General features: G+C 37.8%; 1 protein-coding gene across 1 annotated transcript in view; it reads right to left on the reverse strand.

The window, feature by feature from the left end:
- Positions 1 to 15: 15 nt before the first annotated feature.
- Positions 16 to 16,695, reverse strand: part of LOC117933248 (CCR4-NOT transcription complex subunit 1-like) — a 37,925-nt gene continuing 21,245 nt past the window's right edge. The window contains exons 15-23 of the mRNA XM_034854632.1: positions 11,651 to 11,863; positions 11,436 to 11,550; positions 11,211 to 11,308; positions 1,282 to 1,427; positions 1,053 to 1,161; positions 816 to 962; positions 626 to 673; positions 416 to 544; positions 16 to 309 (exon numbers count right to left, since the gene is read on the reverse strand). Of these exons, the coding sequence (XP_034710523.1) occupies positions 16 to 309; positions 416 to 544; positions 626 to 673; positions 816 to 962; positions 1,053 to 1,161; positions 1,282 to 1,427; positions 11,211 to 11,308; positions 11,436 to 11,550; positions 11,651 to 11,863 (1,299 nt within the window). The remainder of the gene's footprint in view (positions 310 to 415; positions 545 to 625; positions 674 to 815; positions 963 to 1,052; positions 1,162 to 1,281; positions 1,428 to 11,210; positions 11,309 to 11,435; positions 11,551 to 11,650; positions 11,864 to 16,695) is intronic.

Consider the following 16,695-nt stretch of genomic DNA (forward strand, 5'->3'; position numbering starts at 1 on the left):
TCAACAATCAGCATATTAAAGGAAAAAGCAACTGCTCAGAACCAAGTAAACAAAACCAATGTTACAAACCTGAGTCATTACATTTAAGTGGCCACCGGGATGAGATGAATTAACAATATCAGGCTGTAGCTCAACTTGACTCAATGTGGACATGATTCCAGGGTTAATATCAGAAACCATTTGTGGCTGAGATGCCCCAACATCTTTATTAGAAAAATCAGGGTTTCCTTCTATTTCCCGAACTCGATCTTTGAGAAGAGAAGTCGGCTTTACTTCCTTCATATCCACACCAAGGTTCTTAAACAGGACCTAGAAACCAAGAATAGAGGAGAAGAAATGAACTGAAAAGAAAGACTGCCAATATTCCTTTGAAAAGTTTAGAATGCCTAACCAAAAATTGACAATGACTTTATACCTCAATGTCAAACTTAAGATTCATTTTAAGATTTGGCAATGCATAAATCTCAACAAGTAAACCAAGAATTGCCATGGTCCAAGGATTGGGAGGCCGATAGGCAAGACTGCTTTGGCAAGGTTCCAAAATCTGCAGCAAGTGTGTTTCAGTAAAATATTACAGTACAACACCAGGTGATAACAAACAGATCAAATTATTAAATGATTATACCTTCGAGGTAAATGGGACCACAGCAATCATCAGGCCCTTCTCATATGCCTTGGTCAACACAATAGAAAATGCATTAGCAAACCATCATAAAAATTTTACAGGGACCATCAAATAAAGGTAAGGAGCATTTATATTTCAAGCAAGAAAGACAAGAAGGCATAGTAAATAAAACAAAGATCAGAAGTATCACCTCTATTATCAAAGACTTGGGATCTATTTCTCGAGCCCTGAGTACTTGATTTCTGCCTATGGTAAACTTTCCAAGCCAACTTCCCAGATTTTTTAGCAAAGAGCGTTCTTCAGAACTTGATTTTATAAGCTCGGATCTCAAAAGAACCTGAAAATATATATATACACACATGACTAAAAACCGTTCCATTCATAAGCATAACAAAAGTTAGAAATGGAAGAGTCGTAGCTTATCAACCTTGCAATTCTCATAAGCAGCTTTTACAATCTCCTTATTCAATGTCTTTGAATTAACTTTGTCCAAAAACTTCAAGTATGAGTCATGGAAGTTGGGCTCAATGCTTGCTCTAACAAGAAATCACAAAGGGGAGTTGATAGAAGACAAGCAAGGTGGTATAAACTTCAATCTAAATCAAATGTATTAAGAAAACAGACAAAGAATACTTGAGAAAAAAATAAAGCCTAACCTTTTCATCACCATGTACCGGGCAAACCATGGATAGTACTGCTCATCTAAAATCTCAGTGAATTCCTTTGCTTTAGCTTCAATATTTGCAGACGCAATATTATTAATCAAAAATGATATCTTGTCCTGAACTTCGGATGTAGGAGCCTGCATTCATAAACTAGGCAAATCAATACTATAAACATTATACAAATAACAAAAGCATAGATAAATGTTGTAGTTGCTGTTCCTTTGAATGATTTCCCATCCTTCCTTTTCTCCTCCTTATTTATTAGTTAAGTAATTCAGTTTTCTTTCAAGAAAATGAAAATCAACACAAGTATATCATGGAAAATAACTTTTTTTGGATAGGCTAAGTATATTAAGGCAAAGAACAAGGATATTGACCATCTAATAGATCCATCATAGCTAAGAAATTCACTTTAAGAAATGTCTCACAAAAGGAGAATGTGGAGATACTTTTAGGGTCATCTCAAAAATAAAAGGGACACAAATATTAATCTAAACAAGGAATAAAAACTGGAAAAAAAAAAAAAAAAAAAAGATTAGCAATTCATATTAAGGACCTCATATCCAAATTTGATATTTAAATGTATTGATGTAGGTAGAAGTAGGTTAAGATCAAATCACCCTAATATGTTAAAGATAGAACTGGCCAAAAAATGCACCAAAGTACACAATACATAGGACACGAGACGTATACAAAGGCCGCCAAAAATGGCCTAACAAATGGAAGAGGAAACAAAAAACGACTTCCTCCCTTAGCAAGGACCTAACAAACAATAAAGTCATACAAGGACCTTGAGCCTTCAGCTATGTACAATTTGGTCTACGAAAACAAGTTACAAAGAAACAAGCTTTTTAATCTTTGGATAGCAAGCTCCTCATTTTAGAACAATCTTCTATTTCTCTCCTTCCAAATTGTCTAAAAAGGACACAAAGGAGATGTTCCCCACACTTTTTTTTGTTTCCTCCCAATAGAAGACCCACACCAACCTAACAAGGTCTCTCTTACCGAGGAATAAACACCTAGGAAAATTCGAAGGGAGAGAACAAAAGTTGTCACAAATACCTTGTCATACCATAATGTAGTGAAATATGGTCAATTAATTCCTCCTATACATAACAAAGGACCACTTTCTCTTTTGAAGCTAATCTAAGTTAGAGCTTTACCTCATGATCTCGCCTTAGGAGGAACCTAAGAATTCCAAACAATTGTTTCTGAGAAAGGGGCCGAACTCCCAAGCTCTAAGCAAGTGTAAAGGGACCTCACAGAGAAAGAACCACTCTTAGTCTCCAGCCAAATCACCTTCACCGCCTTATCTTGAAGCCTTAAAGGAAAACATTCCACACTCCCTCTAAATTGTATAGACACTAGAGAAGCTAGGAGTCCAATAGCCACTAACATTAGATTAATCCCATAGATCTGCCGCCCACGCCTCCTTTGAACGAACCAAGGTAAATACGGTAGGGAAAGAAATACATAGCGACTCATTGCCACATCACTTATCCTTCTAAAACTTTACCCCCCCTACCATTATCTACAGAAAAAAAGACACTACTATTAACAATTGCCCACAATTTCCTTATAATTTTTCATAACCCAACCTCATACCTATTACTCACTTCCTTAAAACACCACCCCGCTTCAACTACACCAAATTTGCCCCTCATAACTTGTTTCCAAAATGCCGCCCTTTTTACTGCAAACCACCAAATCCACTTGCTAAGAAGAGCCTTATTGAGCGAAGCAAGACACCTAACTCCCAAACCCCCCTTATTTTTGTCTAAACAAACAGTAGCCCGCTTTACTAAATGAGACTCTTTCTAAATTTCCTCCACCCCAAAGAAAGTCCTTTTGAATTTGTTCCAACCTCACCTTCACTATTCTCAACATCTAGAATAACGACATAAAGTAGACATGCAAGTTAAATAAAGTGCCCTAAATCAATGTCAATCTCCCCCCTTGCATATATATTGTCTTTTCCACATTGCCAATCTTTTGTGAAACCTCTCCTCCACCCTGCGCCAAATTGCCAAAGAATTGAAAGGGGCACCAAGAGGAAGACCCAAATAAGCGATTGGAAGAGCTCCAACCTTACACCCTAGAACAAAAGCCAGACCTTCCAAGTTTTCCACCCTCCTAATTGGTAAGAGCTCACTCTTGCTTAGATTCATTTTCAAGCCCAAAATGGCCTCAAAAACACAAAAGTAACAACTTAGATAGGTCATCTGAGCTTGGGTAGCCTTGCAAAAAACAAAGTATCATCAACAAACAACAAATAAGAAACCTTCATTCCCTCACCAACTTTGTCATTTACCTTGAAGCTAGACAAATAACCCACCCTCCCTAGCCCTCCTAAGAAAGCAACTGAGTGCTTCCATGTCTAACACAAACAAATAAGGCAAAAGTGGACCCCTTGTCTCAAACCCCTGGAGCTTTGAGACCATTAGGAAAAATTCAATTACAATTAGGATTGTTTTTCTACCATATTTAGAATAAGGATTAATTCTACAGATATCTAGAGTTGAAGACAATTGTTCAGTCAGTATTCACTCAAAACAGAAAAATGTTATTTAGGATCTCTCTTGAATTTTATTCCAAGGAGAGTTATTATTCCTTTTTCTGTCACTTCTTTCCCATTCTTTTCCGTTGCTTCAAATCAGTATCACAGTACAAGAAAACCTTCAATTTATGCCATTGTTGGACATGATACAGATCCTGGAGGAAGAGGAAACCAACACCAACACATGGAGATAGCTGAGAAAAGGTGAGTGATTCAGGATTTATCATAGGCTATGCAAATATTCAACGATGTCAATTGAAAAAAGTTTATATAGAGAGTGAAAGTTAACATAAGAGTGAAGATTTATGCACTTAATTTGAACAGAGGAATCAGAATTAAAGTTGCTTATTTTTTTAGGGAAGACACCAGCTGAAGATTATTTGGATTGGGAAGAAAGTGTGGAGAACTACTTTCAGTAGAAACCTATGGTTGAAGAAAGAAAGGTGTTCTTCGTAAAGATTAAGCTGAAGGGCATTGCACTTCAATAGTGGAAGAGAGTTAAAGAGTAACATAATGATGAGAATGAATCTCCAAAATCTACTCAAGAATCTAACAAAATAAATATTAAATTAATTAAGGGTATCTAAATAATTTTCTAATTTTCTGATTTCTTTATTTTTTTTTTTTTAAAAGGATTTCCTAGAGCTAACTGCATTTCTTTTGAATCGGCCGAATAGAATAAAAATCCTAATTACTTACAACATAGGTTGGGTTTATTTTTTCACAGTTTTATTCAAATTCAATATTTTCTAAAGCTTATAAATAAGGTTAATTGATGTAAATGGGATTAAATATTGATGATCAACAATATGAAGTTTTTTTAAGGGAGGCAAATCTTGGATAAAATTTTGATTGCCAATGAAATGGTGGATGAGAAAGATATTCAGGAGAGGAAGGGGTCGTCTTTAAAATTGATTTTGAGGAGACCTATGACCATGTGGATTGGGATCATCTAGACCATGCACAAGAGAGAACAAGGTTCAATTCAAGTTGGAGGTTTTAGATGAGGGGTTGCTTGTCCTCGACAAGTTTTGCAATCTTAGTAAATGGAAATGAAGGATAGAAATGCTAAAGAATTAAGGAAATCAAAGGTTTAAGACAAGGATATTCTTTCCCCATTTCTTTTCACCATTGTAGCTGATTTTTTAAGTAAGATGGTGCTAAGAGTGGAGGAAAACGATTTACTAGAGGGCTTCCCAATGGGCAAGAATAGGACTAGATTGCCTCTTCAAGGCAACCATATTAGTAGATAAGGTAAGAGGAAGAGTGATCATTATTGGGGTACCAATCATGTCATGCCTTATTGTTAGGTAAAATAGGATAAAGCCGAATTAAGTGGATCAAGTCTAGGGCTTCAACTTTAGCGGGTTCAACCCAACCCAACCCAACCCAACTCAAATTGTTGCAGACTAGAAATTCAATTTGCAATTTCGATTTGTCTTTGGCAAAAAAATCAACTCAAATTAAATTTGGCTCAAGCTTGAGTTTAAGGCTCCAATTACCCAAATGAGATTATATATTTATAAAAAATTAAATTTTAGATATATATTATTTAACAGTATTGTACTAACTTTTACTGTTAACCTGATTGTTAACTTGATAGAAAAATGTAATATAAATCTTATGTGATGGTCTTAGATTTTATTCTATTTTCATTTTATTTTTTTTACAGCTTTTGATTGATTTTACTGACTGTAGCATACAGTTGCAATTATTGGATTGATTAAGTAATGGATGTTTTAAGTTTATATATTAGCATATTAATTTAGAAGGATTCTAGGTTTTAATATCTTCATTTCTTTTAATTTTTACCAATCAAATTTGAAAAAACAAAAAGTAAAAGCAAGTTACCAAACAGGAATTTTGAAAATATTTATCAAATTGTTAATTTTAAAAGAAAAGTTGGAAGACAAAAGAGTAACAAAGCAAATCCTAAATGAACCATCATATCATTTTTTTATTTTTTTTTTGATAAATAAACCAGAAATTCATTAAAGAAGAGGCAAAAAGCCACACAGCATACAAGTGGTATACAAGGCGGCTAAGGCCTCTAAAACAAAAAACCAAGAGAGACTCACCACCCCTTAAGTGGATGCTAACCACTCCAAAAAGCCTATAAGGGAGAGAGACTCCTCACCTATATACAATCTAACCCAACTCCATAAATTACAAACAAAAAAATTCTTGAGTTTCTGGATATTCAACACACCCCCCCTAAAGGCTAATTTATTCCTCTCCTTCCAAACCGTCCAAAAAATACATAACAGGATGGATTTCCAAACCTTTTTCCTTTTTTTTCCTATAAAAGGGCCCCTCCAGCTAATTAAGACCTCCTTTACAGTTTCTGGAAAGACCCACTTAGCATCCACTAACCCAAGAACAATATCCCACAGGACTCTGACCACTATACAGTGTATAAGAATATGATTTACATTTTCTTCTTCACAACCACACAAAAAACAGCAATTTGGGAGTTGTAACCCTCTTTTCTGGAGCCTATCAAGAGTAAGCACCTTCCCCCACGTCGCCTCCCAAGCGAAGAAAGCGACTTTGGTTGGAACTCTATCCACCCAGATACACCTTGAAGGTAAAGCGGTGTCATTAGGATTCGCTAGCAGGCTATACGCTTCCTTGATCTTGAACCATCATATCATTTTAAAACTAACTATATACATCTAATTTTTCTTCCCATTCTTAAGCTTATTAAATAAGCACAAGTTGTGTAAAGGTCTCCTAATATTTGGAGGTATGAAGAATCAAACATCTAGCATGAAGTTTTTCACTGATTGGAACTCTTGAAACTGTTTCATCTGTTGTTCTTACTGGTGCATAATGTGGGAAGAATGTAGACATAAATGTGTTTTGAGTAGAATGGATTCAAAAGGAGAAATGTGTTGGTTTGCAACAGACACCAAGACCTTCAATCTTTTCATCGAGGTGGTCAGAGGGAAGTTAAAGGGTCTCATTGTGGAAAGAAGTAGAGGCTTTTCCACTTGGATTAGGTTTAAGGAGCTGAGTTTAGACCACTTGCTAGAAGGGGTGGAAGCCTATTGCAGAGAAGGAGCATTGAGGTGGAGCACAATTTGGGAGGATGGTGGGAGGAGATTTAGCTTGGAGCAGCGTGCGAATGGAACAGAGAGATACATTTTTTTTTCAATGGTTGTTGAGGAAGCAAAGAAGTACAGTAATTTTCCCAGAAGGGAGGGGCTTTCTTAGGGGATAGACCATTTTGGCGGAGAAGCTCCACCTCTTAGGGGTAGCTCCTAAGGCCAAGACTAGGAAGGTTGCATCCTCTGCTGAGGAACTGCAACCTTCATTGGCGGTTTCTAAAAACAAATCCCTTGTGGAGGCCATTAAGAAGGATATGGGCTTGGTAGGCAAAGCAGTATGGGTGCAACTTAGATTGAAGGAAACCACAAGCAGAGTGGACCAGCCGAGGAGCTGTTTGGTTGGGAGATTTGTGACTGCTTTTGACCTGTTGCTAGATTTGATTGAGTTGAGACAATATGCAATTCATTTGTGGTCTCTGAAAAGGGGGTTGAAGCTCTCAGCCCTTGGGGGTGCTTTGATCTTGTTTGACTTTGAGGATAGATCTGAAGAGGAGAGGGTGCTAGTAAGGGGCTCATGGAGTTCTAAGCGGTTTGTCTTGCATCTAGAGAGGTGGAACCCTGAAGTAGGGTGTTTGCAAAATGGTGTGGCACCTAAGTATGGGTGAGAGTATTGGGTCTTCCACTGCATCTTTGGAGTCAAGAGGTGTTCAAGAAGATTGGGGACTGTTGTGGAGGCTTCATGGCTTCATGTTCGTGGACGAGCATACAGTTGTTATGTCTCATTTGCAGTGGGCTAGGATTCTGGTGAAATCAGGGGGTGTGAGCTTTCCCTGGCTTACTTCAGGTGGCAGTGGATTCTTCAAGCTTCTCTATTCAGCCGTAGTAGGAATTTCCACCCAGATTTTCAGTTGTGGTTCCAAAGACTAGTGGTTGCGGAAGCTTAGAACAGGAGGTCAGGGATGATTCAGTGGGAGTCTCACACAACACTGAGGGTGTGAGGTTGGGACCGACTGTGGTGCAGGATGCAGGGGTTGACGTGTCAGCTGCTGGTGGTAAGAGTGGAGTAGGTGTAGCATCAGCTTTTGGCCATGCAAAAGCTACTGTTGTGGCGTCAGAGAAGGGGGGCGTTGATAGTGGGGTTGTTACAGGTGAAAGGAATGATGGAGGGGACTGGACGGTGAAGGTTTCAAGAAAGGAAGTCCAAAGAGAGAAGGCTATAATGGGCTTCCTTACATGGACTATGATTTTCGTTCAGTTAGAATTTTAAAGGCCCTTGGACCCAAAACTTTAGAGGCCCAGGGAGCAATTGGTATTTCTTCAAGGGTTGTCTCAGCTGCAGCCCAAAACTCAGTGACCCTCATTGAGGGAGGGAGGGGGGGAAGTGGGGATTGGGCTCCACGCAAGGCTATTACTGGAAGAGAATCTTTGGGCCTTGACTATTCAGTTGGAGCCCGTCTTTCTTTGGGTCATGGCAGCATAGAGACCCAATGCAGTGGAGGCCAGGTGGATAAGTATTTAGAGTGGGCCATTGGAGGTAGGTCAAGGAAGTTTGGGTTAAGAAGCTTTGTCCAGGGAGGGCTCTTTAGAGGGGGAGAGGGTTTTTTTGGCTCCCAATGTTGCAGATGATGACCCCATTGATGAAGCTAGGGTTTTGACGCCTTCGCCTTCATCGCTTCCTCTCCTGCTAAATGATGAGGCTCTCGTGGAGGAAGCGGCAAGATTCTCAGCTGGTAAGTCTTCAATTCCAAATGGACCAAGGGGGGAGGGTCTTTTTCCTCAGCGTTCTCTTTGTCCACTGGCGAGGGATGTTCTATGGGGAGGACTGATAGTTTGATTTCTTGGAGCGAGTAGGACAAGGCTTTTTTAGAAGATATTTATAGGTCTTTGTGTGTGCTATCTAGGGAGGGCGTGGTTGAGGAAGAACTAAGGATGGAAGCACCCACGACACCCCAAACAGGGAAAACAACAAGTTCCATAAACTCCTTGCCAACTCACAATGCAAGAGGATGTGATCAATAAACTCTTCCTCTGAAAAACACAAGCAACATCTATTAGCCAAAGGCCACCCTCTCCCCTAAATCCGATCCAAGGTTAAGACCTTTTTCCACGTGGCCTCCCAAGCAAAAAAAACTCACCCTTGGCAGCACCCAAGAACAGGAAAATCCCCTTGTCTTTTCGATTCCAAAGCCTTATAGAGAGACTTGACAAAAAATTTATCGTCCTTTGACTTTGTCCAAACTACTTGATCTTCCACATCTACACACCCTCCTCCTTTGCAGTCTCAGGAGACTTTGGGTTTTGAAAGCCTTAGTAGGGGCCTAATGGAAGTAGAGAGCCTCTATGATCTCTCTTATCAAAAATTCATCTCATTTAGTAAGTTTTTAGGATTGTCAATGGATGGGAATGAGAAGGAAATCGCGTCCCTTATGAGGAAGTTGGAATCCAAAAAGCATCGTAGAGCTTTGATTGCAAAAAGAAGGCTCCCTTCCATCCCTCATCTGGTTAGGGAGCTTCAAAATTTGGAATGATCGGTTAATTACAACAGTTCAAACAAAAACAAGAAAAACCAAAGCAATGGGAGGGAGTTGGTTTGTAAGTGACCATCAAAGCCGTGTTTTTAGGGTTGTGGTAGGTTGTCATAGCTTTCTTGGTGTTAGTCTGGCCAACAAGGATAAGCGGTGGTGGCAATAGTGGGGTGTTTAAAGTTATTTTTCATCAAATTGTTAGTTGAATATGGGTTCTTGTTTTTCTAGGCTTTAAGTTGTTGTCTTGCGTTTTGGGGTTTAGTTTGTCGTCTCTTCTTTCCTTTCACTTGTTTATGGTTGCTACTTGTATACTTTGTGTGTACTTTGTGCACCATTTCCAAGCGCTTTTAATATATTTGCTTTGTTCACCAATCGCAAAAAAAAAAAAAAAAGAAAAAAAAACGAACCATAATATTTTCTTCTTCTTCTTCTAGGTTTTTGTTTTAACTAAATCCAAATAAAAATATTTATAATAATCAGAATTTTTTACTTACATTTTACAAAGAGTAAAATATAATATAAATTCCAAAAGTATATTACTCCACAATACAAAGAGTTTCAACTAGCTATTCAATATCGTGTGCCTACATCACAAGAGCAATCTCTCTTAAATTATTCAATTCTTGTGATCTTGGATTATCATTGATATAACATTTGTCTTCGATGTAAAATTGGTATTTTACAAATCACATGAGGGCATGTTAGTAATTTAAAGTGTCAATAGAAAAGGCCCCTCACAATCACTTTTTCATTTTATCAAATTAAAAGATTATAAAAATAAAAAATAAAAAATAAACCATACAAAATGTGATTCTAAGAAGCTTAAAATCAAATCTCAAACAAAGTCCTTACACAAACCTAAACTTTTTCTATACACCATTTTTTCTTTGTGCTTCTTCCTCTTCTTTTTCTTAATCTTATTAAACAAACCTAAACTTTTTCTACACCATTTTTTCATCATGCTTCTTCCTCTTCTTTTCTTAATCTTAATCTAACATGTTTTTAAAAAACTAAAAATGACATCACACTAAGAAATTGTCACCACAGTAGTAACAAATAGGATAATAAAATTGTAAGATAATGTCCTATTTCTAGAAACAATGACAATATCATGAAGTTAGCACCAATTACTGTTGAATCTTAACATTAATGCTAGCTAACAAATTTTTTTCCACATTTTTATGAATATCCTGAAATATTTCCAAATTTTTTAATCATTTCCACCTACATAAAACTCCCAGATACAAAGTTTGTCACATGTCAAGCACAATTTCAAGTTTAAAAAATAAAATAAAAAAATACATGAAATTCAACAAACTAAAAAAGACATCAATATGAAATACATGAAATTCAACAAACTAAAACAGGCATCAATATACAGTTTTTATTTTCTTCATTCCATTTTTCCCTTTTGCATTTACAAAGTCTCTCTCTCTTACATACGCGCACACACTAAAAAAAGTAAAAAATAAAATAAAATAAAGCCAGTTAACAAACAGTACCCATCAAATAAATTAGCATCAATCGCAAGGTTAATTGATTAATCATCTGCAAATACACTTGTTTGAAAGACATGATTCTGACACATCTAATCATCTCATGGGTGTTCCTGACCAGTCATTCTCTTCCTAAAAGAAACATCTCACAAAGAATACTACAACCTAACCTTTGTATGTTTGACTGACCAAGTTTGATTCAGAAAGTCAAAAAAATGCCATGGTCAGTAAATGCCTGTGCCCAAGTAAATCATAGAGATGTCAGAACAAGATTGAAATACACAAAACATACCTCTATATGTGTATCTCTTCTCTCCGCTGCCGCAACAAGCGTTTCAATGTTCAAAGCAGAACCAAACCCTGTATTATATGAAGGTTGTCTAAGCATGCCTACAGAAATGGGATGTTTAACAAATCAGGCACAAGAAAGTGAAGTAAGGGATTTTGGAGTGTACCCAGGGAAGATTTACTATCAAGAATTACAGATACTACAGATAAATATGATATAAAAGCTTACTAGTTGATGCAATGCTTCGGGAAGGATGAAGTAAACCAGTTGAGGAAGACACGGCTGCAGAAACACCAGTAGCAGTCTGTGACGACACTGTTTGCAAGGACTGAGAGACAACCAACTAAACAAGAAGATGAGAGATGAAGGAAAATAAAAATTAAGATACAATGAAAAAATTAGCCAAAATTTTCACATAAACTGAAATGGGTTCCCTGGGATACCTTTTGACTGCCAAGTGCATCACTTGTGGAAACGTTTGAAGCATGACCAGTGGGAGGTAGAATTGGTCTCCCATAATTAATCAAAGATGCAGATGTTTTATGCCTGTCACCAAGAAACCCTTGATGTCTTTGTTGTGCTGGTAGTGGAGATAAGGTCTGCTGTCCAGGCTGTGTGGTCCTAGATCCTAAAAGTTGCCATGATGAATCAGGCACCTGAAATGATAAGCAAATAAACATGTACCATTAACGTGTTTCACCTGACAAATTATAGAAATCAATACATGAAAACAAACAAAATAGTTAATATTTTATGATCCAAAGATATACATGGTTGAAGGATACCCAAGAAGGAAACTGAACACAGAAGAGTAGTATCAAGGTTAAAATTTAACACAGTGAAGTACATCTAAACACAAATTTAAGATAGCCTTTTACATCACATAGATCCCTCTATATACATAAACAATTCCTAAATAAGCACTTCTAAAAGACACATATGCAATGTAATCCTAAATGCAATTTTAAAGGTCAAGGGAGAAACCCCAAATTGGTCCTCCTTTACTGCTGCCATCATTGCTGCTCTTTGCAGATAGTGTACCATCGCTCTCACTTATCACCTATAAGTGCTCTCAGGATCCCTGCTTTCCTTGTAATTTGTTTCTTCTTCTTTTGTTTTTCTTGGTAAGTCATTCATTCATTGAAACATCCTCAATTAATCTACAAAACCTATATTCATTTTGTGCAGACATTCTTGACTGCCAACATTTTTATCAAAAACTGTAATTGGTCCTTTCATCTGCCTAGCAGTTTTATGATATCCTATTTTGATAGGAAACAAACATTTTATTAAAATGCAAAAATCTAAATAAATATCAGGCAACCTTCAAGCCAGGAGGAAAAGTGAGGATACAAGGAAAAAGGAAAGCATGAAGAACCAGAGTGAAAATCACTGAGGGTTCAGCTGGAAAAGGAGGGGGAAATTTTGTGGAGGGTGACAAGAGGTAAAAGCAAGTTTAGATTTGAAAACATGTGGTTAAGGGTTGAAGGTTCTACGGATAAGATTAAAGAATGGTGGCAGTCTTACAATTTTAGTGGGAAACCCAGCTTTGTGCTTGCTAAGAAGCTACAAGCTTTGAAATACAACTTGAAGAAATGGAATAAAGAGTCCCGTGGCAATGTGTCAGCTAGGAAGGATGCTGCCTTGGAGCAGTTAAACTATTGGGACAGTTTAGAAAGGCTAGGATCTCAATTTGAGGAAGATAGGAGAAGTCAGCGGACAACCAGAGATGAGTTTAGTCATTGTGCCATCCTTGAAGAAATCCCTTAGAGGCAAAAGTTCAAGGGCTCTTTGGTTGAAGGAGGGAGACAGCAATACCAAGTTCTTTCATCACATGGCTAATGCAAGGAGAAGGGGAAATTTTATCAGTAGCCTTACAGTTAGGGGTGTTCGGCTGGATAAAGAGGAGGAGCTTAAAGAAGAGATTGGGTCCTACTTTAAATCCATGTTTGAAGAAACTCCAATGAGAAGACTTGATGTGGATTCAGGGCTTTTTAGAACTCTTGACCCCTTGGATAATGAGACTTTGGAGGGGCCATTTTCAAAGGAGGAGGTTTCTAAAGCTCTCTCATATTTGGGGGTGATAAGGCGTCAAGGTCGGATGGTTTTTCGCTGGCTTTCTGGAAGTTTTGTTGGCCTATAGTTGGGGGGGAAGTGATGCAGGTATTTGAGGAACTCCATATGCAGAACACTATTTTTCGAAGCCTTAATGCAACCTTCTTAGTTCTTATCCCAAAGCTTGGGCTAGTGACGTGTAAGATTTCAGGCCTATTAGTTTTATGGGGAGCCTTTATAAGATTATTGCAAAAGTCCTAGCTAATAGGCTAAAAAGGGTGATGGGAAAAGTGGTTTCAAATGGCCAGAATGCTTTTGTGGGAGGTAGGCAGATTTTGGACACAGTTTTGGTAGCTAATGAGGCGATTGACTCGAGGAAACGAAGCTCCAGTGCAGGTTTAGTGTGCAAATTGGACATTGAAAAGGCAACTGAGAATAGAGCAACTACGTTTTTTGGGTGTAAAGTAGGGAAGTTCTCTACTACTTATCTAGGTTTACCCCTTGGAGCCCCTCATAAATCGTGTAGATTTTGGGATGTTGTAGAAGAAAGATTCAAGAGGAAATTGGGTACTTGGAAAAAACAATACTTGTCAAAGGGAGGAAGACTTACCCTTATTAAGAGCGCTCTCTCAAACCTCCCCATCCATTTTATGTCGCTTTTTGTAATTCCAAAGAAAGTGAGACTTAGATTGGAGAGAATTCAAAGGGAGTTTTTGTGGGGAGATTTGGAGCAGAGAAAGAAAGATCCACTTGGTAAGTTGATCGGTTATTTGTAAAGATAAGAAGCATGGACGGTTGGGGTTAAGGCATTTGGAGATTTTCAATCAAGCTTTGCTAGGAAAATGGCTTTGGAGATTTCCTCTAGAAAGGGAGAGTTTTTGGAGGAAAGTCATTGTTGGAAAATTTGGAGAGGAAGGGGGTTGGACCACTAAAGAGGTGAGGGATTCTTATGGGATGGGCCTTTGGAAAGACATTAGAAAGGGTCAGGAGGATTTCTTTCTTAGAACTAGTATCCGTATTGGAAATGGTAGACTCATGAGATTTTGGTGGGACATTTGGGTTGGGGATTTTAAGTTGAAGGATCTTTTCCCTTTGCTGTTCAGAAATGCAACCCATAATTCTGCTGCAATGGCTGACCTTTGGGGGAGACAAGGAGGTGGAGGTGGGGGTTGGGAGGTGCACTTTAGAAGATCTTTCCAAAATTGGGAATTAGAGGAGGTGACTCGTTTTTTGGAACATATTTCTACAGTAAAGTTCAATAAGGGGAGGATTCCTTAGTTTGGAAGATCGAGAGGAGGGGAAAGTTTAATGTCAAATTGTATTATAGGTCTTTAAGGGCTAAGAATAGTCTTTTATTCCCAGCCAAAGAGATTTGGGGTTCGTAAGTTTGGGGAAAAATTTTAATAGTAGACATGTTAATGAAGAGGGGTTAGTCCATGGTCAACAGGTATAGCCTTTGTAAAGACGATGAGGAATCGGCGGACCACATTCTGATTCATTATGGTAAAACAAGGAAGCTATGGACTTTGCTGCTATCTTCTTTTGGTCTGTTGTGGGCTTTTCCGGCCTCAATGAGAAATCTGCTTCTGGAATGGAAAGTTAAGGGGCTAGGGAAGAAGAAACAAGCAGTTTGGAGATTGGCGCCTATTTGCCTTTTTTGGTGTATTTGGGGAAAGCGAAACCGAAAAACATTCCAAAAGGAAGAGATATTAGATCCGTGCTCGAGGAACCTTTTTTTTTTATCTCTTCTAGAGTGGTCTCAACAGTTTTTGGATTTAGACTCTCCCTCTTTTCTGAATTTTTTGGGTGATAGGCATGTTGGCTAGCTTTTTACTTCTCTAGGTTTTTTCTTTCTTTTTTGCAGCCTTGTTTTGGCTCTCTTTGTATACTGCCTGTATACGGAGGGTGAGCCCCCTATTTTGGCATCTTTTCAATTCAAGTTGTCTTCGTCTATCAAAAAAAAATTGAGGGTTCAAGTGGACCCTAGAGCAAAATTGTATTTGATGGGCATAGAATCCCTCATGAAGTCGTCTACCAAGAAGGCACTAACTTTGGCTAACTGGTCAGCCCTTTGATTGGCCAATATAGGGATCTAAGGGAGCAAACCCCAAACCATTCATGTTGAAAATCTTGTGAATCATGGGTACAACCTCCATGGCCCTCTCTTACCCTAAAACCCCTAAGAGAGGGATAGTTTAATTGCCTTACACCTCCAAAATTTTAACATGCCCTCATGGCCCTGAACCTTCCATTTGTCCAGCTTAAAACAGCCCTCTTCAATTGCCTCCTTGGAAAGAGGTGGTCTAATCACACCCCACTAGGCACCGAAAATAGCATACCAATCCAAACCCTTAATCCTCCGGTTCTCAACATCCCCATCATTGCAGATATGGTGAAAAACAAAAACTTGAGACCTATTTGGTAGTAGATTTCTGTTTTCAAAAAGGGAAAAATGAGAACAACAAGAAACTGTGTTTGGTAACACATTTAAAAAAAAAAAAAAAAGGGCCTACAGAAACATGTCATAACAGTATACTTTCAGAAAATGTCAAAATATTGTTTCCTATACTTTCAAAATGCAAGTACTTGAACAATTATGGACAATCAAGATTTTCTGAAGCAGTCATTTTTATTTCTGCTTTACATCCTTAAAATTTCCTCCAAGATAAAATCCCAACAACTAATACAGATTCATCTGCTATCTGGACTGATATAAACAAGTTCTTCTACTCTCTATTGTGAGCTACCATATGGAGAAGTTTGGACTATCAATCACCTTTCTTAACCCATTTCACTATGGAAGTTTATCTCAAGCACATCTCCGTCAACAAGATCTTCTCTACCTCTAATTTCCTAGCAACTTCAAGGGTACTAAGATCCTACACTGAAAACATAAAAGACGAACCTTTAAGTAAATCAAACTTCCTAATTTCTTTTAGAACAGATACACTCTCTCATCTATGTCCCAAACAATATCCTATTCCAACTTTTCGACTTATCTTTGACGAACAGAGTTCTTGCATGAATGCATGCCCTTAAACAAACATTAGCAGAATTAAAATAAAACTATGTCTAACTGGAATATTTCTATTTGTATAGCACCCAAGATCTCATAGGGAGCCCAAACTTTGCCAAGACCATTACTGAAGTGGATATTCCTCCCATACATGCCATGCAAACTAAGTCAATATAAAAGGAATATCATTTGCAATACAATCCATAACTTTTTCTAATAAATATTTAAAATGGGACTTTAATTCTAAGAGTTACGTGGATAGAGCAGCACTCAGTCTCCAATCAGTTTTAGATATTTTGGATAGATGACAAGCATAGAAGGTACTTATAATCCAACAATAGTCTTTAGAGCTTCCATTCCATAACATGCTCTACATTAGATTTGAATTTAATTTTTGTTCAAAAATTGGCAGAAATG

Source organism: Vitis riparia, chromosome 16 (genome assembly GCF_004353265.1).
Source record: "Vitis riparia cultivar Riparia Gloire de Montpellier isolate 1030 chromosome 16, EGFV_Vit.rip_1.0, whole genome shotgun sequence".
In the NCBI taxonomy this organism is placed as follows: Eukaryota; Viridiplantae; Streptophyta; class Magnoliopsida; order Vitales; family Vitaceae; genus Vitis; species Vitis riparia.